The sequence below is a fragment of the Bufo bufo genome, chromosome 8 (genome assembly GCF_905171765.1).
Source record: "Bufo bufo chromosome 8, aBufBuf1.1, whole genome shotgun sequence".
Classification (NCBI taxonomy): domain Eukaryota; kingdom Metazoa; phylum Chordata; class Amphibia; order Anura; family Bufonidae; genus Bufo; species Bufo bufo.
Genome location: NC_053396.1, coordinates 188,729,639 through 188,757,340, shown reverse-complemented (window position 1 = coordinate 188,757,340; position 27,702 = coordinate 188,729,639). Strand labels below are relative to the sequence as shown.

The window sequence follows — 27,702 nt, the reverse complement described above, 5'->3', positions numbered from 1 at the left end:
GGCATGAATAAACATAAATACGTTAAAAAAAGAAAACAAACACAGATTATTTTTTTTCCTCAAAATTCAATATTCACTTCCATCCAAATAAAATTAAAAAAAAATTACAAATGTCTTTAACACAGTAATGTGCAATGTAACTCAGACAGAAGGTGGTGGCAGCTCCAGCCACTGGTTTATGCAATGAACGTCAGTGAAACCCATAAAACATTAATATTCTACAATAAAATAATAATAATAAAAAAAACAACACTTTTTTTTTTTAACAATAAAAGGAAGAAAGAAAACAGCCTATGGTACAGCCATCTCATTAGGGATCCATGCAGACATGAGGTTTCCATACAATGAAAAAGAAGCACAGATCATAAAGGGTAAAAAGAAAAATTAATAGACATTAAAAACCTAGAAGGGGCGCAGTCAGAGATATATGGGCGGCTGCAAGGTTACCTGGGCATGGAATGCAAGCTGGAGAGAAGGGGCGTCTAATTTATCATTATTATTATTTTTTTCCAGAGAATTGACTTTCAATTGGACAGTTACTATCTAAGAGGAATAATATTCACTTTAGGTCACCTTCCTCATCCTCGGACACAGTAAATACACATGGATATATAATACTCTATGCGAACAGAACAGCGTTCCTTGGACCTGGCACGGGTGTGCGCCACGTGGTATCAGAAAAGTAGGAAGTTTAATCCAATGTGGTTGAGGATCAGTCCTGGTACGAAACCAAAACAAATGTTACGTCTCGGCAGGGTTTCACTGGGCCCCTCCGTATCTAGCGGGCTGGTCGTAACTGCTGCTGCCGCCTGCTGCGCCGTAGTTCCACTGGCTCCACTGACCTTGACCCTGCGGCTCGCCAGGATTAGGATTTGGTGTCTGACCTTGATACTGGTTCCATTGCTGACTTCCATACTACAGGAAAAATAAAATAATCTGTTATAGCCCATGGAATAAACGAACAGCGAAATTCCTTTAGGCCGCATGCACACGACCGTGGTGGGTTTTGCGGTCCGCAAAACACGGATGGGTGTCCGTGCGTGTTCCGCAATTTGCCGAACGGCACGGACAGCCTTAAATATAAATGCCTATTCTTGTCCGCAAAGCACGGACAAGAATAGGACATGTTATATTTTTTTAGCGGAGCAACGGATGCGGACAGCACGTAGAGTGCTGTCCGCATCTTTTGCGGCCCCATTGAAGTGACTGGGTCCTCATCCGAGCTGCCAAAACGGCGGCTCGGATGTGGACCCAAACAACGTCCGTGTGCATGAGGCCTTAATTTGACAACCCATAATCCAAAGTCCGTCCTGCAGTAATTTCACACACGCGTCGCCTCCCCTGACATGTCTCTAAGTAACTACTTGCACTCCCCATCTATTCTTATGACGCCAAGATGTGCCAATCCACTATTCCTGCTAGACGTTAAAGAGGACCTTTCACTATAATAAAAAATCTAAACTAAGTATACAGACATGGAGAGCGGCGCCCAGGGATCTCCCTGCACTTACTGTTATCCCTGGGCGCCGCTCAGTTCTCCCGGTATCTTCAGATTTTCAGCTCAACTGGGAGGAGTCTGCTCGTTCTCCTGGGCGTCTCCTTCTCCCAGGCTGTAGCGCTGGCCAATCGCAGCGCTCCGCTCATAGCCTGGGAGAAAAAAACCTCTCAGGCTATGAGCCGAGCACTGCGATTGGCCAGCGCTACAGCCTGGGAGAAGGAGACGCCCAGGAGAACAAGAGCAGACTCCTCCCAGTTGAGCCGAAAATCTGAAGATACCGGAGCCTATACCGGGAGAACGGAGCGGCGCCCAGGCATAATAGTAAGTGCAGGGGGATCCCTGGGCGCCGCTCTCCATGTCTGTATGCTTAGTTTAGATGTTTTATTGTAGTGAAAGGTCCTCTTTAAGAATGAATTACTAGCAGTTTGCAATGAAGGTTCAGATGGGTGTTACTAGTTTGGGGGAGGGGTCCAGGGACATAATTAAAAATTAACGGGACCCATAGCAAATCTTTTTTGGTTTGGGTCTGCGAGTCAGATGCAGACCCATTCACTTCAACGGGGAAGCAAAAGACGCACACAGCCGGCATCTGTGTTTTGCGGATCCGCAATCTGCAGACAGCAAGATGGACACTGTCGTGTGCATGAGGCCTTACACATAGGTTTTTACATATATTTCTATGACTGAAACGTATAGAATTCAGCATCCGATCAGTCTCATATCAGGGTAGTTTCTCGCTACGTATTTTTTGAAAGATGGCAATGCAGTTCACTGTATGGGCGTTTTGGGGAGCGGCGATGCCTATTATCTTTATTTTCTTTTCGTTTTTTTGTTTATTCTGGGGAAAGGGATAGGAGATTTTAATTTTTATGTTTGTTCCTAAAAACTTGGGCCGTAACGTAAAAGTAAATGGGGACGCCATACTTGTAATTACACCTCCTCACCACTGCAATTGCTGCGGCGAGCAGGTAAACAGAGCAGAGAAGGAAGCGCTTGTACGAGTGCAGCTTTCTCTTCGAACAGCTGACTCCCAGCACCCCTGCCAATCTGATATTAATAACCTGAGGAAAGGTCAATAGTAAAAAAAAAAAAAAAAAAAGCGGACAATCCCTTTAAGACATTGCTGCAGGCCTATATTGAAATATACATGTGAAAGACCTGTAGTCTCCAGGAGGCTCAGGCCTTTCTCAATGAACGAACAGCACAGAAGCGCAGCGCTTCCGGGTTTTCAGCTCTCAGATGCCGTGGTCCTCTGAAGGGGTATAATGGGTCTTTATTTTGAAGCCCATTTAAAATTATCTCCCAGGAAAACCCCAGTGAAGGCAACAAGCATGCGCTTCTATTTTTTTGCAGTTCACTATTGAATTTCTTGTGCAAACTCTTGCAATTGCAATAGACACACGAGTGTACTTACCGGTTGCTGGTACTGTGAACCGTAGCCACCCTGACTATAAGACGGCTGAGAAGAGGTGGTGCTCTGGGGCGGAGGTTGGGTATATCCTTGACTGTAGCTTTGCGCTCCACCCCCATAGGTTTGACTGCTGCTACTGTATCCGCCTCCAGCACCACTCTGGCTGTATCCTCCACTTCCTTGGCTGTAGCCACTGCTGCTTCCAGGACCCTGGCTGTAACCACCACCTCCACCTTGGTTGTAGCCACCTGTGCCTCCCTGGCTGAATCCACTGCCACTTCCTCCGGCTTGGCTATAGCCACTGGTACTTCCTCCACCTTGGCTATAGCCACTGGTACTTCCTCCACCTTGGCTATAGCTACCCCCACTTCCTCCAGCTTGTCCATAACTTCCACTCTGGCTATATCCTCCAGCACCACTGTAACCTCCTTGTCCAAAGTTTGACTGTGGAAAAACAGAGATTGTAAATGAAGGACCTGTTATGCAGCATTACAGTGACACATTGACTTCTGCCAAAGACATATACGTACTGATCCTTGGCCATAGCTGCTGGGTGCACTGTGAGAAGGGGGATTTGATGCTGCACCACTATAACCACTGCCTCGGTTGCTTGCTTGACCATCAGAACCATAGCCGCCGCCTCGGCTGCCTGCTTGACCATCAGAACCATAGCCGCCGCCTCGGCTGCCTGCAGGACCATCAGAACCATAGCCGCCGCCTCGGCTGCCTGCTTGACCATCAGAACCATAGCCGCCGCCTCGGCTGCCTGCTTGACCATCAGAACCATAGCCGCCGCCTCGGCTGCCTGCAGGACCATCAGAACCATAGCCGCCCCCTCGCCTGCCTGCTTGACCATCAGGAGGGTAGCCGCCGCCTCGCCTGCCTGCCTGACCATCAGGACTGTAGCCGCCGCCTCGGCTGCCTGCTTGACCATCAGAACTGTAGCCGCCTCCCCGGCTGCCTGCTTGACCATCAGGACCGTAGCCGCCGCCTCGGCTGCCTGCTAGACCATCAGTACCGTAGCCACCTCGATGTTCTGAACCATTATCCTGCGAGTTCCCAGACCAGCGGCTTTGTGTGTTGTTCCCTCCACGGTTAAATGCTGCATTACCAAATAGACATTAACAATGGTTCATTAACAGAATTGGAAGCACTGACATAAAATATGAGGAATTATTCTAGATCTTTTGTTTAAAGGGCTTCTGTCATCAGGAACATGGTTATTAAACTGGCTGACTTTAGCCATGTGCTAATATCGGCTGAAGCCAACAGTCCTTGTCCCTTCTTTCGGTTTTTGCGAAAAATGAACTTTTCTTTTTTGCAAATGAGCTTTTAGGAGCAATGGGGGTGTGTTGCCCTTACTCCTAGAGGCTCTGTTCTCCCTCATCATGTTTACAGGGCCAGGCAGTGGTCACATCATTTTTCACAAAAACAGCCGCATAGAAAGAAGGGACAAGGACTGATGACTTCAGCTGACATTGGCACATGGCTAAAGTCAGCCAGTTTAATAACCATGTTCCTGATGACAAAAGTAGTATTTTTAACATCATTCTAGCTTCTTTATCTTACTTCCTCCATGAAAAATTATATCCACAGTGCTTTTAGATTCTTATGCATCTTACACCTTTGTGGACTCTCTTTATAGTCCGCCATGTTCCATATAAGGTGGAGCTGCAGCCCGGTCATGGTCACTGCCTCTACACTTACCAGTCTCCGGTGGTCACTTCCCGTACACAGCAGACACTAACTGCTCAATCATTGCCAATGCTGTGGTTATCACAGCATATAAGTCCCTATCCAGCCCCTCTATGCAGACTAAGGCCTCTTTCATATGGGAGACATTTTCCGTCTGGACGCAATGCTTCTAGCAAATGCATAGGATCCAGACTAAATCCTGACTCATTTCAATGGGTCTGTGCACATGAGCATGGTTTGTCACACATTCAGGGAAAAAACAAAAATATAAAAAAGAAAAGAAATTGCAGCATGTTCTATATTGTTCGTTTTTCATGCAGCTCTGGCTGCACAGAAGTGAATGGAGCTTGCGTGAAAAACGGAAGACGTCCGAATGCAAAGCCATTTTCACTGATTGTTATAGGACATGTGGATGGTTATACTTCAAGTGCATTAAAAATGCATAAAATCCAGACAGAAAACAAAAACACAAATGAATTCAACTTGCCTGCAAAACCAGCAGTTTTTCCCCCCAAACAGATCCTGACACAATCCGTATCGCTTATGTGAACGAGGTCTAAGGATGTTACTTTTTCAAAATGCAGCATGCAGGGCTTTTAAAAAACGCTATAAAAATAGCGCAGGAGTTTTCCAATAGCAAACTAGCAATACTCACAACCTCCGCCTCCAGGACCGCCTCCTCTGTTGTATCCACCTCGACCTTGAAACCCTCCTCGACCTCCAACAGATCCACCAGAGGGACCCCGGTTATCAAATCCACCGCGTGCTGCTTCTCCTCTGCCAACTCCCCCGCCACCTCCCCCGCCACGACCTCGGAATTTCTTTTCTGGGGGCTGCCCTGCCTTCTTTCCCTCCTCATTATACTCTCGGATCAGAGTCTCTGCCTCCTCCTTCTGCAGCTCGATGTAGATGACCTCTTCCAGGAAGTCCCCTGGTTCCGGCAGACTAAAATTTGCTGTGGAGAGATAGGAGTAAGCATTGCTGAAAGGGAAGATTGTTAAAGGGGTTATCCGGTAATTAATAATGATGACCTATCCTCTGGATAGGTTATCAATATCAGATCGGCGGGGTCTGACACCCGGGACTCCCACCCACCAGTCAGCTATTAGAGCACCTGGTTTCTTCTGTCAGCGTCGCCATGTGACGTCACCCTACATCGGTCATGTGGTCTAGTTCCAGCTCAGACCCATTGAAGTTAATGGGGCCGAGCTGTAATACCAAGCATAGCCGCTATACAATGTATGGCGCTGTGCTTGGAAAGCTACCAGGAACCGGCTGCGCTCTCCAGTGAGCGTGTCGGCTCCCTGAAACAGCTGATCGGCGGGGGTGTTGGGATTCAGACTCTCGCCAATGTGATAAGGATGACCTATCCTGAGGATAGGTCATCATTATCCATTTCTGGATAAACCCTTTAAGCTATAGGATAAAAATTTGGAGAATAAATCATTGCTCTGATGTCCAAGTCTGAATCTATATAAGGGCTCATGCACACGACCGTATGTATTTTGTGGTCCGCAAAAAATACGGATGATGTCCGTGTGCATTCTGTATTTTGCGGAATGGAACAGCTGGCCCCTAATAGAACAGTCCTATCCTTGTCCGTAATGCGGACGGAAATGCAGAAACAGAATGCACACGGAGTAACTTCCGTTTTTTTTTTTGCGGACCCATTGAAATGAATTGTTCCGTATATGGTCCACAAAACAAAAAAAAAAAAAAAAAAAAAAAAGGAACGGACTCTGAAAGAAAGTACGTTTGTGTGCATAAGCTCCATTTCAGATAACCAAGGGTTCTCCTACAATTTCTTTGATGTGGCCATCACCATCGTACAGTCATTTACCTTTCATTTCTAGCACAGCGTGATCGGGGACATCCTTTCCTTCCTCGTCAGTGCGCTTTACAATACGATCTAGAAGGTCCTCGTCTGTGGGGCAGATTATAACAGCCTTGCGATGAAAGCCTTCAAACGGTCGCATCTTCCTGCGCTGAGCTGTGCCATAGACGTTTGTCTGAGGGAGGACGAGGCGAGAAGTGGATGTTACCAAGTTACTTCTTGAATGTTTGGCGTGCATCAAGCAGCCCTGTTCTCTTTCTTACCTGATCGAGGATGTAATTGCGTTTCCTACGGGCAGCTATTTGGATCAGCTGGTTTAAACACTTTGTGGCTTGCTGAATCAGGACGTCCCAACGGCCGGCGTAATTACGCTGTCTCCGAAGACCCATTACCTGCAAGTTTATGGCCAAAATGTATCAAATCTATAAATACTTTATTTAGCACAACGTATAGTCAAACTCTATAATAAAAAATTAAAATAAAACCAACCCCTGCCAATACTACTGGGGACCCCCACTATAAGCCAGAACAGAAAGCATCTACCACCTTCTCTCTCCCTCTAGAAGACTCAGGATATTCTGATCCCTAGAACTTTTTTGTAGTTATGTGTACAGGGCTGTATAAGGGCTCATTTTTTGCGGGATGATCTGTTCTTTTTAGTGATACCAATTTTAAGTGCATGTGACTTTTTGATCACTTTATTAAAAAATTATTGGGTAGTTGAAGTGACAAAAAAAGGCAAATTGGCTGTTTTTATTTTTTTCCCCGCTACGCCATTTGTCGTAAGCCATTAATATTGTTATATTTTAATAGTATAGGCATTGTCGCACACGGCGATGCCCATGTTTATTTTTTTTTAGTGGTTAAGTATTTTTATTTTATAGGGAACCTGTTACCTGGATTTTGTGTATAGAGCTGAGGACATGGGTTCCTAGATGGCCGCTAGCACATCCGCAATACCCAGTCCCCATAGCTCTGTGTGCTTTTATTGTGTAAAAAAACTGATTTGATACATATGCAAATTAACTAAAAAAAAATAAAAAAAAAAGTCATATTTTACTTGTGTGACCAGAGAAGAGTCATATTTTCAAGCTCTGACTCATCTCAGGTTAATTTGCATATGTATCAAATCGGGTTTTTTTACACAATAAAAGCACACAGAGCTATGGGGACTGGGTATTGCGGATGTGCTAGCGGCCATCCAGCAACCCATGTCCTCAGCTCTATACCCAAAATCCCGGTGACAGGTTCCCTTTAAGGAAAGGGGGGGTGATTTGAACTTTTTTTTTTTTTATATTTGTAAAAACTTTTTGTGGATTATTTTTTTATGTCACCTTGGGTGACAATAACTGGCAATCATTCGATTGCCCATAGTATTCAGTGATGCTAAATAGCCATCATTGAAGACTTCATTTGCACTATATCAATACAAGGCTGCCACCTAGTGGCCTGTATTGATATATACATCTAATTGACTCTGAAGCCTGCTTAAAGGGGTTCTGCACTTTCATTTAACTGATGATCTATCCTTTGGATAGATCAGCTTCTGATCGGCGGGGGTCCGACACCCGGGACCCCCGCCGATCAGCTGTTTGAGAAGGCAGCGGCGCTCCAGCAGCGCCGCGGCCGTCTCACTGTTTACCGCCGACCCACTGACGTCACGACTAGTATCAACTAGTGTGGGCGGGGCTAAGCTCTATTCAAGTGAACAGAGCTTAGCCCCGCCCACGCTAGTTGATACTAGTCGTGATGTCAGTAGGCCGGCCGGGTGTCGGACCACCGCCGATCAGAAGCTGATGATCTATCCAGAGGATAGATCATCAGTTAAATGAAAGTGCAGAACCCCTTTAAAGCTTCGCTCAATTAGCGCAAGGTAACAGATTCCCCTATCTCAGCCAGGGAAAGCTGTTACCGGACCGGAAGCGCGCGACTTCCAGTTCTGGTCTGCGCAGGTGCCGTGGTCACATTTGACCACGGCATCTGAAGGGTAAGATGTATGCGATCAGCCTTATGGCATACATGTGCTGCGGGTCTCTGCTATTTAAAATAGCACAAACCCCCCAGCTAAGGCACCCGCTGCACATGCGAGCGGGCGCCATGTTTAGGGATCGGACCCATGACGTATAGCTACGTCATGGGTCCTTAAGTTAAAGACCTGGCATCGGCATACATGTACGGCCAATGTCGCAAATGGCTTAATACAGAACGGCTATATAATTATTATAATTTCTTTGCGAAATAAACCAATGCAAAAAGACAAAACAAGAGCATAAAAAAAAAAATATATAAAATCATCTGGAAGCTTCCGCTATCTTACCCTCATTTTCTCCATAATGGCATTGGTTCCAAGGATGTTGTACTTCTTTCCTGGATTTGCTGCGGAGTGCTTCATTGCCCAGGTCGTCTTACCAGCTCCCGGCAGTCCCACCATCATTAAAATCTGAGAAGAATACAGACATGTTCACAGTCTTGAAAAAGAGGGATGGTAGACTGCTCGAAAACCAGAACAGTCCAATCCTCACTCACCTCACACTCTGCTTTGTTCTTGGGGGGTTCCGTTCCACGTACTTTTTCTAAGGTGGGCACCTCCTGTATGAATGTAAACCCTGGTGGACAGCTGCAGAACGGCTCAGTTTTTTGGCCGAAGTTGAACTCAACACAGCAGTTCTTTACTAAAACATGAGGGAAGAGGGCCTGGTTACCCACAGCGCCCCTGCTGATACGGAAGGCTGTGCCCAAATACCGCCCGTTCTTGGAGAATGATATCTCTATGTCGCCACGAGTTTCAAAATCCTGCCAGGAGAAACGCACAGCAAAGTTAAAATAAAAAGCTATAAAAAATTAAAAAGGTAACCAAGTATTAATAGTAAAGTTACAGTGATAGAGAACTAACTCCCCCTACAGCATGCGTTCTGAATGATGCTAGGTTTTCAAGCCCATCTGTCAGCAGATCTGTACCTATGACACCGGCTGACCTGTTACATGTGCACTTGGCAGCTGAAGACATCTGTGTTGGTCCCATGTTCATATGTGCCCGCATTGCTGAGAAAAATGATGTTTTATTATATGCAAATGAGCCTCCAGGAGCAACGGGGGCATTGTCATTAGTCCTAGAGGCTCTGCTCTCTCTGCAACTGCCGCGCCCTCTGCACTTTAATTGACAGGGCAAGGTGTGATGGCGGTTTCACTGCATAGACCTGTCAATGAATGTGCAGAGATCGAGGCAGTTGTAGAGAGAGCACTCTCTAAGTGTAACACAACGCTCCTGTTGCTCCTAGAAGCTCATTTGCATATATATAAAAAATATAAACATGAGACCAACAAACATACCTTCAGCTGCCAAGCGCACATGTAACAGGTCGGCCCCCCCCTTAAAATAGTACCTTTCTCGTGTCTGACCCACGTAGCGATCCTGAAAAAAAGTACTTAATAAAGTTCTGCAAATTATCTATTGCAAGTGCCCAGGGGCGGAGTCGCGGCCGCAAGTGCCCAGGACCCTCAGTTATGTGGCCAGATAACTGTTCCCCGTGCAGTCCTCTGACTTGGAGATCTCGCGCAAGTGCCTGGGCCTGCGCATTCTCACTGTTAAGATCGGTGCCTCTGCCCATAGTGGGCAGATCTCCAAGCCAGTGGACTGCAAGGGGAACGGTTATCTGGCCACATAGCAGAGGCCACTGCCTCTGGGCACTTGCAACAGCTAATTTGCACTATAGAGGTACTATTTTAATGGGGGGCAAACGGTCTAAAACACTCCTAGTAGACAGGCTCCCTTTAAAAAGGACCTGTGCCATCCTCCCAAATTTACTCCACAAATTCTGGTGCCACCCCCCCCTCCCTCATTTCAAAGCTATTGGTGGCGTTGCTCTCAGCTACAAATTCGCTACTGAGCTCAGGTCCTTTCAAGGGAGAGTAAAGCAGAGCGCTCTGCGCTGGTTGGACTGTGTAAGAGAGCTACGGGTCACTTCCCATTGAGAATCAGCTGGGGAACGCCACCTAGACAGTGCATAGCCTCATTAGCCTATCAGGAGCTGAATCCAATACATGCGTTCTGAATGGCAAGAGAAGAGTAAAGCTATGCAATGTGCAGACATAGATGAACTTTCCCAGTCAACATACAATGAAGCAGCCGATGACATCATTCTCTGCAAAGGTCTCTCCATAGTTCTCAAACTTGCTGTTGGTGGACTTCTTTGCTGTACCTCCGTAGCCATAAGAATACATTTCCTCTCCTGCGAATTCAGAGCACAAACATTTAGGACGCAGGTAATGAGGCAGTCCCTTAGATATAAAGGTCTTATAGGTAACCCGCTGTACAACCAGCAATACTGCCGCCGAGTTTTAAGGTTATACATTGTGCAGCATAAATAACTTTATTCTCTGGGTCAGTAAAATTACAGATACACCAAATACATAGTGTTTTACATTTTGCTACTAGATAAGGTACATATTTGTGTAGTGTGGGTTGTTACAGACGCAGCAATAACTGAAAAGCTTTTTTTTTTAAGTCAAAAATATTTTTTTGTTTAATAAATGTTTTTTAAAACCACTTACTTATCCCATAAGGGGACTTTAACAGGCAATCTTTTGATCATTTCTATAATACACTATGCTGCTTATGCAGTGCAGAGAAGTATACTGTCAGTGCTATACTGATAGTCACCAGAAAAGCACAGCCTAAGGGCTTTTTCACACCTGCGTTATTGTCTTCCGGCATAGAGTTCCGTCGTCGGGGCTCTATGCCGGAAGAATCCTGATCAGGATTATCCTAATGCATTCTGAATGGAGTGAAATCCGTTCAGGATGCATCAGGATGTCTTCAGTTCCGGAACGGAACGTTTTTTGGCCGGAGAAAATACCGCAGCATGCTGCGCTTTTTGCTCCGGCCAAAAATCCGGAACACTTGCCGCAAGGCCGGATCCGGAATTAATGCCCATTGGAAGGCATTGATCCGGATCCGGCCTTAAGCTAAACGTCGTTTCGGCGCATTGCCGGAGCCGACATTTAGCTTTTTCTGAATGGTTACCATGGCTGCCGGGACGCTAAAGTCCTGGCAGCCATGGTAAAGTGTAGCGGGGAGCAGTATACTTACCGTCAGTGCGGCTCCTGGGGTGCTCCAGAGTGACGTCAGGGCGCCCCAAGCGCATGGATCACGTCATCCATGCGCATGGGGCGCTCTGACGTCATTCTGGAGCGCCCCGGGAGCCGCACGGACTGTAAGTATACCGCTCCCCGCTCCTACTATGGCAACCAGGACTTTAATAGCGTCCTGGGTGCCATAGTAACACTGAAAGCATTTGGAAGACGGTTCAGTCTTCAAATGCTTTCAGTACACTTGCGTTTTTCCGGATCCGGCGGGCACCTCCGGCAACGGAAGTGCACGCCGGATCCCAACAACGCAAGTGTGAAAGATGCCTAATCGGGATACACTGCAGGCAGGTCTGGGGCTGCGATGCCAAGGCTTCGGCACCCCGTGATCTCATTCATGGGGTGGTGATGGGAGACAGAGGAAGCTCCATCCCTCAAAACCACTTAGTGATTGCAGCATCTAAGAGGTTAAACGGCCCGGATTGTGCAGGTCTGAGCCGTCAGAGCAGGAGCATGGCTCTCATGTGAGAGCAGAGACCTGTGCAGCGCCATAATAAGATGGGGTCCTCGCCTAGTGACCGCTGCTATAAAAAGACGTACGGGTGCTCATTAAACATGTTAAGGAAGGAGAGCAAGTAAACAGACAATCCAAACCCTGCTGTAGAAAAAAGTCAAAGTAGTACAGTAAGTAACCCCCAATAATCACTCACCTAACTGTGTACTGCAAGTATCCAAGGACCAACCAACACGAACCACGTGTGGATCCGGCTCGCTGGCCGGGAGGTGTCCCACCGCAATTTCTTCCTTTATCTGAAGACAATAAAGAGCGCTATTATGATAAATGTTATAGCTCAGCCTGAGCGCAGAGATCTGGGGGCATTTTATCAACTAGTCTCACCTTTATCTCAAAGCACACCCGTCCCTTGTTCACACCATGCGTGGCACGAGCTCCAGACCAGAGATAAGCGAATCCCTCTGTGGTGAGTGGGAACCCTACAGTGCGGTCTTTGCTCAGCTTGAAGGGCAGGTCGCTGTTATCTGGAAAAAGACAAGGATGTGGATGTCTACTACCATCACCATGAAAGAGAGGGAAAGTGAAGCAGCAATCAACCGCTCTCATTACTTTCCAAGATACTACTTAAAGGGGTTTTCCGGGCTTTTTATATTGATGACCTATCCTCAGATCGGCAGGGTGACGACACCCAGCACCTCCGCCGACCATTTGTATGAAGAGAAGGCATGCGCCGTGCACGCTGTCTCCCTTCCTGCTATGTTTATGGCAAGCAGGAAGAGAGACAGGAGACGGCATGTGCGCACAGCGCATGCCTTCTTTTCATATAGCTGATCTGCGGGTGTCGGACCCCCACTGATCTGATATTGATGACGTATCCTGAGGATGGGTCACCAATATTAAAAGCCTGGAAAACCCCTTTAGAAGCCATGTCCACCTTAACGACCTTTTCTTGTTTATTGCTTCAGTGCATCTTAAAGAGGATCTTTCACTAGATTAAAAAATCTAAACTAACTATACAGCCATGTAGAGCGGCGCCCAGGGATCCCCCTGCACTTACTATTATACCCGGGCACCGCTCCGTTTTCCCGGTATAGGCTCCGGTATCTTCATAGTTAGGCTCCACCCAGGGGAACCTGCCGGCGTCTCCTTCTCCCAGGCTGTAGCACTGGCCAATCGCAGCGCTCAGCTCATAGCCTCAGAGAAAGAAAAAAAAAAAAAACTCTCAGGCTATGAGCTGAGCGCTGCGATTGGCCAGCGCTACAGCATGGGAGAAAGACGCCGGCAGGTTCCCCTGGGTGGAGCCTAACTATGAAGATACCGGGCGAACGGAGCGGTGCCCGGGTATAACAGTAAGTGCCGCTCTACATGTCTGTATAGTTAGTTTAGATTTTTTAATCTAGTGAAAGATCCTCTTTAAGTGAAAAAATTAGGCAACGTTTACACAGTCTGAAAAACAGTTTTGTGTCTACAGCTCCTATGCAGGCTTATGTGTTTCCATAGTTACAGACCACAAACCAACCATGTGTAGTCTGATCCCAAGTAAAAAATTAGGGGATAGATGGAAGAGAGTATATGACCATGCAATCAGACTGGAAATCGGCACAAGACGATAGATTTTTTAATCAAGGCTGTGTGAGTGGCGCTAGGGAGGCTCACCCCTGTCCCCGCCTGCCATTGGCTGCGCCCCCGTCACTGCATGTTTATATCGCTGTACAGTGAGAAGTAGCAGCGGAGGTGCAGGGACCCGGAGCGGGAAAGTATATTACCTGTGAGGGGCCCAGAACATTGGGGAGGTTGTTTCTGAAATCGGATAACCCTTTTCATTTAAAAAAGCTGGAGGAGTAATTTGCCTTTAACTCATAATGGTATAAAAAGAGCATGTTAGAGAGGCAGACATGGGCGGAGGTTCACCAATCTGCAAAAACTGCGTCTAAAAATTATGGAACAATTTTATAAACATAAAATTGCAAAGGACTTTGAATATCCCACCATCTACAGTATAGAATATCAAAATTTTGGAGAATCTAGAGAAATCCATGTGTGCAAGGGAAAAGGCCAACGGTTAATATTGGATGTTCGTGATCTACGGGCCCTCAGGCAGCACTGCCTTAAAAAACAGCCCTGATTCTGGAACGGAAATCACTGCATGTGCCCAGCCAACTGGGCCAAAGCTCAGCTAAACTGGACGGAGGCAAAATGGAAAACTGTTCTGTGGTCAGATGAATAAAAAGGTGAAATTATTTTTGTAAAACCACAGACGCCGCGTTCTGTGGACTCACGAGGAGAGGGACTATCCAGCTCCTTATTAGCGCACCTGCATCTCTGATGGTATGGAGTCACATTATTGCCTATGGTGTGGACCGCTTACACATCCGGAAAGGAACCATCAATGCTGAACACTATATAGAGGTTTTAGCACAACATATGCTCCCAACCAATGTCTCCATCAGGGAAGGCCTTTAATATTTCAGCAAAAACAATTCTAAACCACATAATGTATCCATCACAACAGCATGGCTTCGCAGAAGAGGAGTCCGGCGTCTGAACTGGCCGCCTGCAGTCCACACCTTTCCCCAATGGAAAACATTTCATGTATCATGAAAGGGGAAAAAAATAAAATATCGGCAAAGAAGACCCAGGACTGCTGAGAAGCTGGAATCCTACATCAGACAAGAATAGGACAATATCCAGTAATGGTCTCCTCACTTCCCAGACGGTTACAGACTGTTGTCCCGACTTTCAGATGCATTTCTGCCATCAAGCTCTAAATTTTTTATTTGTTACCAAAAGTTAAACGTCTCACTTTCATCAGTGTTTAATAATCCACTGTAAATACAATGTGGATCTATAAAATTTGCAAATCATTGTTTTTTTTTTACATTTTCCACAGCATAGCAACTTTATTTTGGAATTGGGGTTGTAATACCAATGGCCTTTCCTAAGGCCATTGTGATGGCTCCTCTATCATAATGACTTACAATGCTGTGCGTTCCTGCCTGATCGGTGAACTACTGTACTATTCTTACCTAATGCCGTGAGTGCAGGACAGTAGACAGTAGTTTGGCGGAAACTCCGAGCTTCAATCATTATGATGATGTGAGTTTGGTAAAAGATGCATTGTTTGGTCAGGGAAACGCGGCCACCACACGGAATGTGTTTCTTGAACACGCTTGTCTGAAACTGTCTTAAAGGGTATTCCGGTTGTTTCACGTTATCCCCTGTCCACAGGATAGTCAACTACTATTAGATCGGTAGGGGTCCTACTGCCGGAACCCCCACCGATCACAAGAAACGGGACCCCGTACCGCCCTAAAATGAACTGAGCGGCCAGTCGCACATGCATGTGGACGCTCTTAATTTTTTTTATGGGATAGCTGAGTACAGCGCTCCATTATTTCCAGAAATCCCATAGAAATGAATAAAGCGGGCGCACACATGTGCGACCGTCCACTCTGTTCATTTCAAGGGGGCACAAAGCCCCCCGCCGTTCTCGTGGGGGTCCCAGCAATAGGACCCCCACTCAATCCAATAGTTATCCCCTATCCTGTGGCTAGGAGACAACTTGAAACTACCGGAATGCCCCTTTGAGCCTGGATACCCCCTTTTAATTTTGTGATTTTCTTTATCGTCCCTAGCACAGACGACAGCATACTATCCTCAGCTGTAATGGATGCTCATTACTGAGGAGGATACAACATATCCGTTTACTCACAGTTATCCAGGACGACAAAGCTCTCGTCAAACACATCGTCCTCGTCACCACCGCCACTACCACCACCACCACGACCCTGCGGGGATCTCGTTCTGCACAGACAGACATTAATATCAGAGCCAGTTACATGGCCAGAAATGGAGGCCGCACAGACAATGACTGAAGAACTATCAGTACAAAGAACGGATTAGTGATGATTGCAGGGACCACTAACAAGTCTATACACGCGCATCTGACAAAGCCATTTACCTCCTGTCTTCTCGGTGCTCGTAGAAGCCTCTGCCTCGGTCGTCAAATGGTCTTTTACGATTTTGATAGGACTGTGGAGGACCACCAGCACTGGGACCCCTCTGACCAAGATCGGGCTCCTCCTGTTTAAATTCAGTTTTTAGAGCTGTGGAGACAATGTAAAATAATTATAGTATTAAAAGGCTCCTCCACTGCCTAGTAACCCTCTCTTCTACTGTCCAATGTGCAGTGATCTCTCGCTTTCTACTACATATCGTCCGCTCTGAAATCCAGTCCTGTGACTACCGCTCTCTGCTACTTCCTCTGACGTCACGTCCATGACCTTGGAGCGGTGTCTTCAGACCTCGGCCTGCTGGAGTGTGTGCGCCCATCAAATTTACATGGGTGGGTTTGTCCAGTCCTCTGCATTCTCTGTAGTGAGTGAGGGTTTAAAGGGGTTTTCTGGGATTGTAAAATTGATGACCTATCCTCAGGACAAGGGGTGCAAAGTGTCGGACCTCCGCCCATCAGCTGGTTGAAGAGGCCATGCTCGGTGTGAGTAGCCTCCCCTTCATTGTGTACCTGCTTGCTGTCGACATTGCAGCGGTGAGCAGGTGTAATGACAAGCTGCCCCATTCATTTCAATGGGACAGCGCGTTCCTATTCAAGTGTATACTACAGAGCCGTCCCATAAAAGTGAATGGGACGGCTTAGATGCAGTTACACCATCTCGACTGCGAGCAGGTAAACATGGAGGGCGGCCTTCTCTTTAACCACTTGCCGCTAAGCTAACGCCGAAAGGCGTCATCTCTGCGGCTCCCCCAGGCTACGCTAACGCCGATTGGAGTCATCTCGCGTGAGCCGAGATTTCCTGTGAACGCGCACACACAGGAACGGAAGGTAAGAGAGTGGATCTCCAGCCTGCCAGCGGCGATCGTTCGCTGGCAGGCTGGAGATGTGATTTTTTTTAACCCCTAACAGGTATATTAGACACTGTTTGGATAACAGCGTCTAATATACCTGCTACCTGGTCCTCTGGTGGTCCCTTTTGTTTGGATCGACCACCAGAGGACACAGGTAGCTCAGTAATATGTTGCACCAAGCACCACTACACTACACCCCCCCCCCCTGTCACTTATTAACCCCTTATTCACCCTTGATCACCCCATATAGACTCCCTGATTACCCCCCTGTCATTGATCACCCCCCTGTAAAGCTCCATTCAGATGTCCGCATGATTTTTACGGATCCACTGATAGATGGATCGGATCCGCAAAACGCATACGGACGTCTGAATGGAGCCTTACAGGGGCGTGATCAATGACTGTGGTGATCACCCCATATAGACTCCCTGATCACCCCCGTCATTGATTACCCCCCTGTAAAGCTCCATTCAGACGTCCGCATGATTTTTACGGATCCACTGATACATGGATCGGATCCGCAAAACGCATACGGACAACTGAATGGAGCCTTACAGGGGGGTGATCAATGACTGTGGTGATCACCCCATATAGACTCCCTGATCACCCCCCTGTCATTGATCACCCCCCTGTCAGGCTCCATTCAGACATTTTTTTGCCCCAAGTTAGCGGAAATTATTATTTTTTTTCTTACAAAGTCTCATATTCCACTAACTTGTGTCAAAAAATAAAATCTCACATGAACTCACCATACCCCTCACGGAATCCAAATGCGTAAAATTTTTTAGACATTTATATTCCAGACTTCTTCTCACGCTTTAGGGCCCCTAGAATGCCAGGGCAGTATAAATACCCCACATGTGACCCCATTTCGGAAAGAAGACACCCCAAGGTATTCCGTGAGGGGCATATTGAGTCCATGAAAGATTGAAATTTTTGTCCCAAGTTAGCGGAAAGGGAGACTTTGAGAAAAAAAAATAAAAAAAATATCAATTTCTGCTAACTTGTGCCAAAAAAAAAAAATTTCTATGAACTCGCCATGCCCCTCATTGAATACCTTGGGGTGTCTTCTTTCCAAAATGGGGTCACATGTGGGATATTTATACTGCCCTGGCATTCTAGGGGTCCTAAAGCGTGAGAAGAAGTCTGGGATCCAAATATCTAAAAATGCCCTCCTAAAAGGAATTTGGGCACCTTTGCGCATCTAGGCTGCAAAAAAGTGTCACACATGTGGTATCTGAATGTGAAGAAATCTGCAGCACTCGCCAGTGTGAAAAAATCCAATAGTGGTTTTATTCCAAAAACCATCAGGTAAATGCAACGTTTCGACCTTCCTTGGTCTTTTTCAAGCAATACATGTATTGCTTGAAAAAGACCAAGGAAGGTCGAAACGTTGCATTTACCTGATGTTTTTGGAATAAAACCACTATTGGATTTTTTCACACTGGCGAGTGCTGCAGATTTCTTCACATTCATTTGACGTCGGGACCAATTGCCAAGATCCCCATCTGCTTGCACCACCATTACCTATAAGGTATTTATTCATGGTCGTCCCTATTTTTTTTGGGTTCAGTAGTGCTGCCAAACCTCTGTATATACACATGTGGTATCGCCGTACTCAGGAGAAGTTGGGCAATGTGTTTTGGGGTGTCATTTTATATATACCCATGCTGGGTGAGAAATATCTTGGTCAAATGCCAACTTTGTATAAAAAAATGGGAAAAGTTGTCATTTGCCGAGATATTTCTCTCACCCAGCATGAGTATATGTAAAAAGACACCCCAAAACACATTGCCCAACTTCTCCTGAATACGGCGATACCACATGTGTGACACTTTTTTGCAGCCTAGGTGGGCAAAGGGGCCCACATTCCAAAGAGCACCTTTAGGATTTCACAGGTCATTTACCTACTTACCACACATTAGGGCCCCTGGAAAATGCCAGGGCAGTATAACTACCCCACAAGTGACCCCATTTTGGAAAGAAGACACCCCAAGGTATTCCGTGAGGGGCATGGCGAGTTCCTAGACTTTTATATTTTTTGCACAAGTTAGCGGAAAATGTTTTTTTTTATTTTTTTCCCTTACAAAGTCTCATATTCCACTAACTTGTGACAAAAAATAAAAACTTCCATGAACTCACTATGCCCATCAGCGAATACCTTGGGGTGTCTTCTTTCCAAAATGGGGTCACTTGTGGGGTAGTTATACTGCCCTGGCATTCTAGGGGCCCAAATGTGTGGTAAGGAGTTTGAAATCAAATTCTGTAAAAAATGGCCAGTGAAATCCGAAAGGTGCTCTTTGGAATATGGGCCCCTTTGCCCACCTAGGCTGCAAAAAAGTGTCACACATGTGGTATCTCCGTATTCAGGAGAAGTTGGGGAATGTGTTTTGGGGTGTCATTTTACATATACCCATGCTGGGTGAGAGAAATATCTTGGCAAAAGACAACTTTTCCCATTTTTTTATACAAAGTTGGCATTTGACCAAGATATTTATCTCACCCAGCATGGGTATATGTAAAAAGACACCCCAAAACACATTCCCCAACTTCTCCTGAATACAGAGATACCAGATGTGTGACACTTTTTTGCAGCCTAGGTGGGCAAAGGGGCCCAAATTCCAAAGAGCACCTTTCGGTTTTCACCGGCCATTTATTACAGAATTTGATTTCAAACTCCTTACCACACATTTGGGCCCCTAGAATGCCAGGGCAGTATAACTACCCCACAAGTGACCCCATTTTGGAAAGAAGACACCCCAAGGTATTCGCTGATGGGCATTGCGAGTTCATGGAAGTTTTTATTTTTTGTCACAAGTTAGTGGAATATGAGACTTTGTAAGAAAAAAAAAAAAAAAAAAAAAAAAAAATCATAATTTTCCGCTAACTTGTGACAAAAAAATAAAAAGTTCTATGAACTCACTATGCCCATCAGCGAATACCTTAGGGTGTCTACTTTCCGAAATGGGGTCATTTGTGGGGTGTTTGTACTGTCTGGCCATTGTAGAGCCTCAGGAAACATGACAGGTGCTCAGAAAGTCAGAGCTGCTTCAAAAAGCGGAAATTCACATTTTTGTACCATAGTTTGTAAATGCTATAACTTTTACCCAAACCATTTTTTTTTTATCAAAGACATGTAGAACAATAAATTTAGAGCAAAATTTATATATGGATGTCGTTTTTTTTGCAAAATTTTACAACTGAAAAGTGAAAAATGTCATTTTTTTTGCAAAAAAATCGTTAAATTTCGATTAATAACAAAAAAAAGTAAAAATGTCAGCAGCAATGAAATACCACCAAATGAAAGCTCTATTAGTGAGAAGAAAAGGAGGTAAAATTCATTTGGGTGGTAAGTTGCATGACCGAGCAATAAACCGCTAAAGTTGTGGAGTGCCGATTTGTAAAAAAGGGCCTGGTCTTTAGGGGGGTATAAACCTGTGGTCCTTAAGTGGTTAACTAGCTGAACAAGAAGTAACAGGCGTCAAAACCCCACTGATCTGATATTGACGACCTAGCCCGAGGATAGGTCATCAATATTAAAATCCCGGAAAACCCCTTTAAAGTGTCTGCCATCAGTGTGGTAGCTCTGCGGACCGGTTCACTTGCAGCACATTAGAACATAGGAGAGATGACTGCTACACGGTGGAAAACCCTTTGGATTGTGATAGAAGTTAAGAAACAAACTGTTATCCATTGTCACAGTCCCAAACCCCCAACTGGCTCCTCCATCAGCTCCCGTAGTCAGGCCCCTGCCCAGATGTTATCAGCAGACCCTACGGCCCCCAGCATAACAGATGAGCGCAGGGCTCGGCTGCAGCCCATCCCAGTTTCTTTGACTAGAACCAAGATGCAGTTCTTTGGACAGCGAGCTGCAGGAGCCCCAGGGGCCCTACGATCTAGTGATCAGTCAGGGTTTCTGCAGACAGACCACAAACAAGTGATTGCATATCCTAGCAGTATGCAATCATAAGCCCCGCTGAGTGGAATACACCATCAGATTGGAGCGTCTCTCAGAGGTGGGACCCGCACCTATCTCCAGAACGGGACCCTTGAAGTGAAGGAGGGCTTCAGTCACCACTATGGGAGTCACGATAACAGCAGAGTGCTGGCTGGGCTATTCCCAGCAGTCCCATAGGGGTGAAGAGATAGTTGTCCATGCATGTGTGGTGACCTCTCCATTCACCTCCATGGAACTTCTGAAAATAACCAAGCAGACGTGCTCAGCTATTTTCAGAAGTCCATTGCCCCTAGAAGCGGATGGAGAGCACGTGGTGCGCTCTCCATTACTTTGTGGGGCCGATTCTGGAGATAGGAGCGGGTCTCTGTGTCCCGCACCTGACACTGGTTGCATATCCTTGCAACATGCCACCAATGTGAGATGGGAATACCCCTTTAATGCTGATATCACAGATGTTCATTCACCGGTCCATATTCTTCCCGCCGGGGATTCCTTCCTACTAGTGAACATTTTTTTCGGCCACGCTGTCCAATGGTCTGAACGTGCGGACCCAAGGAACCGAAGACTAAAACAGCTAGTAGACTACATACATCCGGTTCCAGATATCTGGGACAGGAAGATGAAGGTCAGGACCCATTGCCTTGTCACAATGGGTCCTGACCAGGGTGAAACGAGCCGTATGGTCACTGATCTTACTTTTTTTGGAACTGGAGACGTACGGAGGTATAGTGGGGCCCGATAAAAACGAGATTTTTGTGAACTCACCTGTAAAATCTCTTTCTTGCTTAGTTCATTGGGGACACAGGACCGTGGGTATAGCTGCTGCTGCCACTAGGAGGCGACACTAGGCTGAAAAGTGTTAGCTCCTCCTCTGCCAGCTATACCCACTCCAGCCAGGAGAGAGCATATCAGTTTGTGCCCAAGCAGTAGGAGTGAAAAAACAAAAAAACACATACATAAAAGCAACCAGAACACAAGTAATGCCGGAAGGGCTGAATCCAAACTAAGGACCCCACTGGCAAACAAACCGCCAGCACTAATGGAAAACAATGGTTAGGAGCTGTGTCCCCCAATGAACTAAGTGAGAAAGATTTTACAGGAGAGTTTACAAAAATCTTGTTTTCTCGCTCGTATCATTGGGGGACACAGGACCGTGGGACGTTCCAAAGCAGTCCACGGGGCGGGAAGAACACCTCCCCATGGAAACCTCACGGAAGCTCAAAACACCGCTGCCTGCAAGACCTTGCGGCCCAGTGCAGCATCCACTGATGCAAAAGTATGCACATAGTAAAACTTGGTGAACATGTGCAAGGATGACCACGTCACTGCCTTGCACAGCTGTGAAGCTGAAGCGAGCCCAAGACGCGCCCACTGTCGAGTGGGCCTTGATACCGAGGGGCGGCACCTTGCCCAAGGAGCGGTATGCCTCGGCAATTGCCAAACGGATCCACCTGGCAACAGTCACCTTGGAGGCTGCCAAACCTTTGCGAGGACCTTCCGGAATAATGAACAGAGAGTCCCGTACGGCGGAATGTTTGAGACAGATAAGTAAAACCTGAGAGCTCTAACCACGTCCAGCTGATGGAGAGCCCGCTCCCTAGGATGCGAAGGAGAGGGGCAGAACGACGGAAGAACGCTGTCTTCGTTGACACGGAAGGCAGAGACTACCTTCTGCTGAAAAGAAGGTATAGGTCGGAGCACTGCCTTGTCTTGGTGCAGAATAAGGAAGGGTTCCTTAAAGGAAAGCGCTGCCAACTCCGAAATGCGCCTGTTGGAAGTGATAGCCACCAGGAATGCAACCTTCCAGGAGAGACTACAGAGGGAAACTGTCTAAAGGCTCAAATGGAGCCGCTTGGAGGGAACCCAGAACCGGGCTCAGGTCCCAAGAAGGCAAGGGGGGACGATAAGGAGGGACGATGTGGGCCACCCCTTGCAGGAAGGTCTTAACCGGGGCCTGTAAAAAAAGAAAAATAAATATTTACTGCGCCGACACCTGCCCCTTCAACAAACTCAGGGCAAGGCCCAAATCCAGACCAGATGGCAGGAAGGCTACGTTTCTCACAGAAACGCAAAAAGGACTTCCAAGTCCTGTAATAAATCCTGAACGACACTAGTTTCCTGGCTTTAATCATGGTGCAGATGACCTGTCTGAGAAACCTCGTTGCTTCAGAATGGCAGTTTCAACAGCCACGTCGTCAATCGTAGCCTTGAGAGAGAAGACGGGCCTGAGCGGAAGGAGCCATGGTGTGTCTCCTAGGAGACAAACAATGTCTGTGTACCACGCGCGACAAGGCCAATCCAGAGCGATGATGATCGTTTGGATGCCCTCCATCTTGATTCTGCGTAAGACTCGGGGCAGGAGAGGGAGAGGCGGAAACACATACACCAGGGAGAACCCGTCCCATGGTGCCACCAGCACGTCTACTGCGCGTGCCCTGGGATCTCTTGTTTGAGAGAAGAAGGCGGGGAGCTTGTGGTCGAGTCTGGACGCCATCAGGTCCACCTCTGGTTGGCCGAGTGCACCTCCGAGTGCAGAGACCACTCCCCCGGGTCCACCGTCGCCCGACTGAGGAAATCCGCCGTCCAGTTCTCCACTCCCGGAATGTAGACCGCAGAAAGAGCTGGCACATGAGTCTCCACCCACCGCAGGATCTTGGCTAACTCCACCATCACTGCGGGTTCCTCCTTGATTGATATAAGCCACAGCCGTGGCGTTGTCTGACTGTACCCGGATCGGCTGGCCCTTCAGGAGAGGGGCCCAATATAGAAGGGACAGATTAATAGCACGGAGTTCCAGTATTGTCTATAGAAGAGAGAAATTGGCCTCGATGGGATTCCATTTTGAAGTGTTGAACCCTGAGGAACTGGTTCAGCAACTTGAGGTCCAGAACTGGGCGAACTGACCCTTCTTACTTGGGGACGACAAACAGATTTGAATAAAACCCCCGAGAATTGCTCCGACCGTGGAACCAGGGAGATCACCCCTCCGTGCAAGGAGGGATTGAATTGCCTGGAAAGGCGACAGCCCAACCTGGATCCCTGGGTGGTTGGGAGGGAAAGAAACCTTGCAGAGGAGTGGACGCAAACTCAATCTTGTAACCCCAGGTTACGTTTTCAAGTGCCCACACGTCGGAGATGTGGGCCCGCCACACTTCCTGAAAAAGGAGTAGGCGACCCCCCCACCCGAGAGGGTGGGGGCGCATCTTCATGCTGAGGACTGCTTGCCGGACGAGTGACGGGCAGGCTGGTTGAGGCCTGAAGAATGGCTTCTTCCACTGGTCCTGAGTGGAGGATCTGGGAGGGGCTGCTGCCGAACGCGTGCCAAAGAAGCGACGAAAGGACTGGGCCCGGACACTTGTCTGCTTGGCGCAAAATGTGCGCCTGGATTTGCACTGCGGGAGGTGGGTACTTTTACCGCCCGTAGCCTCGGAGATAATTTCATCAAGCCGAGCCCTGAACAGGGAGCCAGCAAACGGAAGGCTGGTAAGGGAATGCTTTGACGAGGAGTCCGCTGCCCAAACCTAAAGCCAGAGTTCGCGCCACAAGGTTACCGCGAGAGCCGATGAGCGGGCAACAAGTGCACCCGCGTCCAAGGATGCCTCACAGAAGTACTTCCCCGCCTGTGAGATCTGCAGAGCCCAGGACTAGAGCTCAGTGAGCGGGAGGTCCGCCGCCAAGTCCTGGTTTAACCGGAGTGCCAACTCCAAGACCGCCTTAGCCGCCCAAGCGCTGAGCCACTTGCCTCGAAAATGGACTTCGCCCAAGACTCCATGCGGCGATCAACAGGATCCTGAAGGGCTGAGCCATCGGCCACTGGAATGGCAGTGTTTTTGGCGAGGTGTGTTACCGGAGGGTCTACCTTGGGAGGAGAGGACCACTTAGTCACACAATTTGCCCCTCCTCAGAACATGCCTCTTTTACTGAGGACACATCGGAGTGAAACTCTCTAGCAGGAGAGGCCGAGGAAACAGGAGACACAGACACCCTTTTGCGGGAGGATGTTCTGGCCCGTTTTGCGGGACGGCCGTGATGGGTATGCGTCCTATGAACCCCAGAGTCGGACCGGTCAGAGGACTGCCTTGTCGACAAACGCCCCAATATTTCCACAATGGCCTTGTTGGTATTGGAGACATCCTGTACCACCCTAGACAGGGAACGCGCCCATTTCGGTTCTACCATAGGCTGGGCATCAGGGACTATTGGGTCCGAGGCTGAGCCACTTGACTGTGGAGCAGCACACGCCAAGCAGAGGGAGTCTGACTGAGGGGACGGAAATTTTGCGCGACATGACGCACAGGCAAAATTACGCGCCAATGGGACCACCTGCTTCGGGACCTGGGCTCAAACATAATGACAACCCTGCCACAAAAATGGGGATGGTTAGGCCCTGTAAGAAGGGACAAACAGCACTTACCCAGCCTGTGTCCCTCCAAGCAGCAAGACCAGCTCGTCAGCGTCCCGCCAGGTGCTTTAAGTCCTGGAAGTGGGCAGAGCCCACTCTCCCTCTGCTCAGCTGCAGACGTGGGAGTGAGAAAACCACAGGCCCCGCCCACAAAATGATGCCAGCCCTCAGTACCAGGTGGGGTGGGTATTGGTTTACCTCCCCGAACAGGAAGCGGCGATATATTAAAAATAACTCCGCCTCCAGGGACATCTCGGCGGCCGCGCACACAACATCCCTACAGACAACTGTACCTTCACCCTGCTAACCCCCCCCTCTCCAGCCGCAACATGGACAAGGTAACCTGAGGAGGGAAGGTTTTTTTTTATACTCACCTGTCCCCCTCCCCTGGCTCCAGCTGGATCACCACCATCTGTGTGCGGCCCCTTGGTGAGGGACGCTACACCGGAACAGAGGGGACTTGCGGTGGACGGCTATGGTGATCTGAACGCTGGCGGGATACAGAGTTTTTGTGAGAACCTCTGGTCCTCCTTTGCTTCTGGAGAACAGGAAGGAGCAGAGGGCTTGGGGGACCCCCTGGTCTCCTGGGTGGGAGTGCAGGCAGTTTTAAGGACTGCCTGAAACTCCTGCTGGAAAAAAAGGAATGAAGAAAAAAAAAAATAATAATGTGCAGACCTGCAACGCAGGGAGGTCTGCCTCCTACGGACACTAAGCTAAAACTGATATAACAGCTATACCCATGGTCAATGCCTGTCCCCCCCAATGAGACGGATGAGAAAGAGCCTTTAATCTAATTGCTGCAGAAAAAAAATGCACATTCTCAGGACAATCTAGGCGGCAGTCTTGAATCCATGTAGTGGATATTTTTTTTGTCAAAATTGGTGGGGGTTCAACAACCTGCACCCCAATCAATTAGGTGTTTCGGGCCAGCACCGGAAATGGAATACTCTGTAGTTTCTGGTGCCCTATGGGAGCACCCTGGCACCGTCTCCACACATTGGGTGAATCCATCCGTTTCCGGTTCCGTCCACAATATAGTTTCCGCCCCAAAGCAGCTGATCGCCGGGGGTGCTGGGTGTCGGACCCCTAACAATCTGATAGTGATGAGCTGTCCTGAAGACAGACAATAGTGTGTGTAGAGCAGCACCCACGGACACAAATGCAACAGCCGAGCCACGACCGCAGATCCTCAGCAGTCGACCGTATAGCAAATGTAGAGAGGTGGCGGCAGCATCTCCAGGGAATCCTTTATTGGACGGACTTTATGGAAAGTGTGCTATAAAATCAAGTCGCAACGTTTCGGCTGTATTGGATTGACAAAGGCTGGGATACAGCCGAAACGTTGCGGCTTGATTTTATAGCGCACTTTCCGTAAAGTCCGTCCCATAAAGGATTCCCTGGAGATGCTGCCGCCACCTCTCTACATTTGCGGTCCTGAAGACAGGTCATCAACTTCTAAATACCGGAAAATCCTTTTAGTTTCAGCATTCGTTTACCCATATTCTGTAGAAGAGGAGCTGGTTCCACGGGTCGCCTGTCAAAAAACGGATCTCGCTCCTGTTTAATTGGCTCCTCTCTGTGAGGTGGTGGGTAAGCTCCGCCCGAGGATCCGTAATGATCCGGCGCATGGTGTCCATAATCTGTAACAAGACAATGCGTACATCAACATCAAACACGCAGGACAGTCAGACAGGGTGGAGAAAATACGCCTTACGCGTGGCTGTCCGCTAACAGGACGGAAACCGCGTGCAACGCTTTCCCTGCTACTAAGAGCCAATCAGGGTGGGGTCAGCAGCCATCCGCTCAGCAATGGACGACCCCTTTAAAGGCAAACGCCGCAGCCCGTCAAATCGGATATTGAAAGCACGGCCGCAGTGGCGTGAAGGAGTCAGCGGACAGTGGGAAAGCACGCTTCCCTCTGCAGATGCGGCCACAATGGGGAGAGGCTGAACAACCCCTTTAAGACAGGTGCTTTGGACTACGGTCATATTGGTACATGGTGGGGGAACCTTCTGGCCTACGCAACCATTAGGCGGACGGCCATAAAGTCGCATCACGTGACCAGAGCCATGTGACATTGCAGCATCAGGAACCGCAGCAAGTTAGTGTGAACAGGGCCAGACTGCACAGAGCGCAGTCCACGTCCCCTCCCCGGGCATTGTTCTCCCTGCACAGAGGCCACTACCGCCTCCTCCCCATTATCCATGGATGCCCTACAGAACCATCCCCAATTGCCCCCCATTTTCCCCTGCTTACATCGGCTTTCCCCGTCCCTGCGGAAATCCCTGGGAGGCCCCGGTGGGTATCCGCCTCGATGGAAGTGATCCCCCATCCTCTCGTTTCAGCTCAGACGCGAGCAGCGCGGGTATCACAGGAGAGCGGACAAAATGGCGGCGCGCTGCTCCCACCCCCCTCCTCCAGTCTCTTCGCCGTCCGCTCGCG

General features: G+C 48.1%; 1 protein-coding gene across 4 annotated transcripts; it reads right to left on the bottom strand.

Moving 5' to 3' along the window:
* Positions 1-415: 415 nt before the first annotated feature.
* Positions 416-27,702, bottom strand: HNRNPUL1 (heterogeneous nuclear ribonucleoprotein U like 1). 4 transcript variants are annotated; one of them, XM_040406147.1, is made up of 16 exons: positions 27,517-27,702; positions 26,757-26,900; positions 15,999-16,143; positions 15,750-15,841; positions 12,422-12,561; positions 12,234-12,333; positions 10,555-10,667; positions 8,965-9,231; positions 8,756-8,878; positions 6,702-6,830; positions 6,445-6,613; positions 5,260-5,559; positions 3,784-4,011; positions 3,440-3,705; positions 2,913-3,353; positions 416-915 (listed from the first exon to the last, which is right to left on the bottom strand). In XM_040406147.1, the coding sequence occupies exons 1-16, from the start codon at positions 27,590-27,592 to the stop codon at positions 760-762; spliced, it is 2,889 nt and encodes a 962-aa protein (XP_040262081.1). In that variant the 5' UTR covers positions 27,593-27,702; the 3' UTR covers positions 416-759. The 4 variants fall into 4 exon arrangements, with proteins under 4 accessions (XP_040262081.1, XP_040262080.1, XP_040262082.1 ...); XM_040406146.1 differs by having other exon boundaries at positions 3,440-3,858; positions 3,898-4,011; XM_040406148.1 differs by having other exon boundaries at positions 3,440-3,714; positions 3,910-4,011.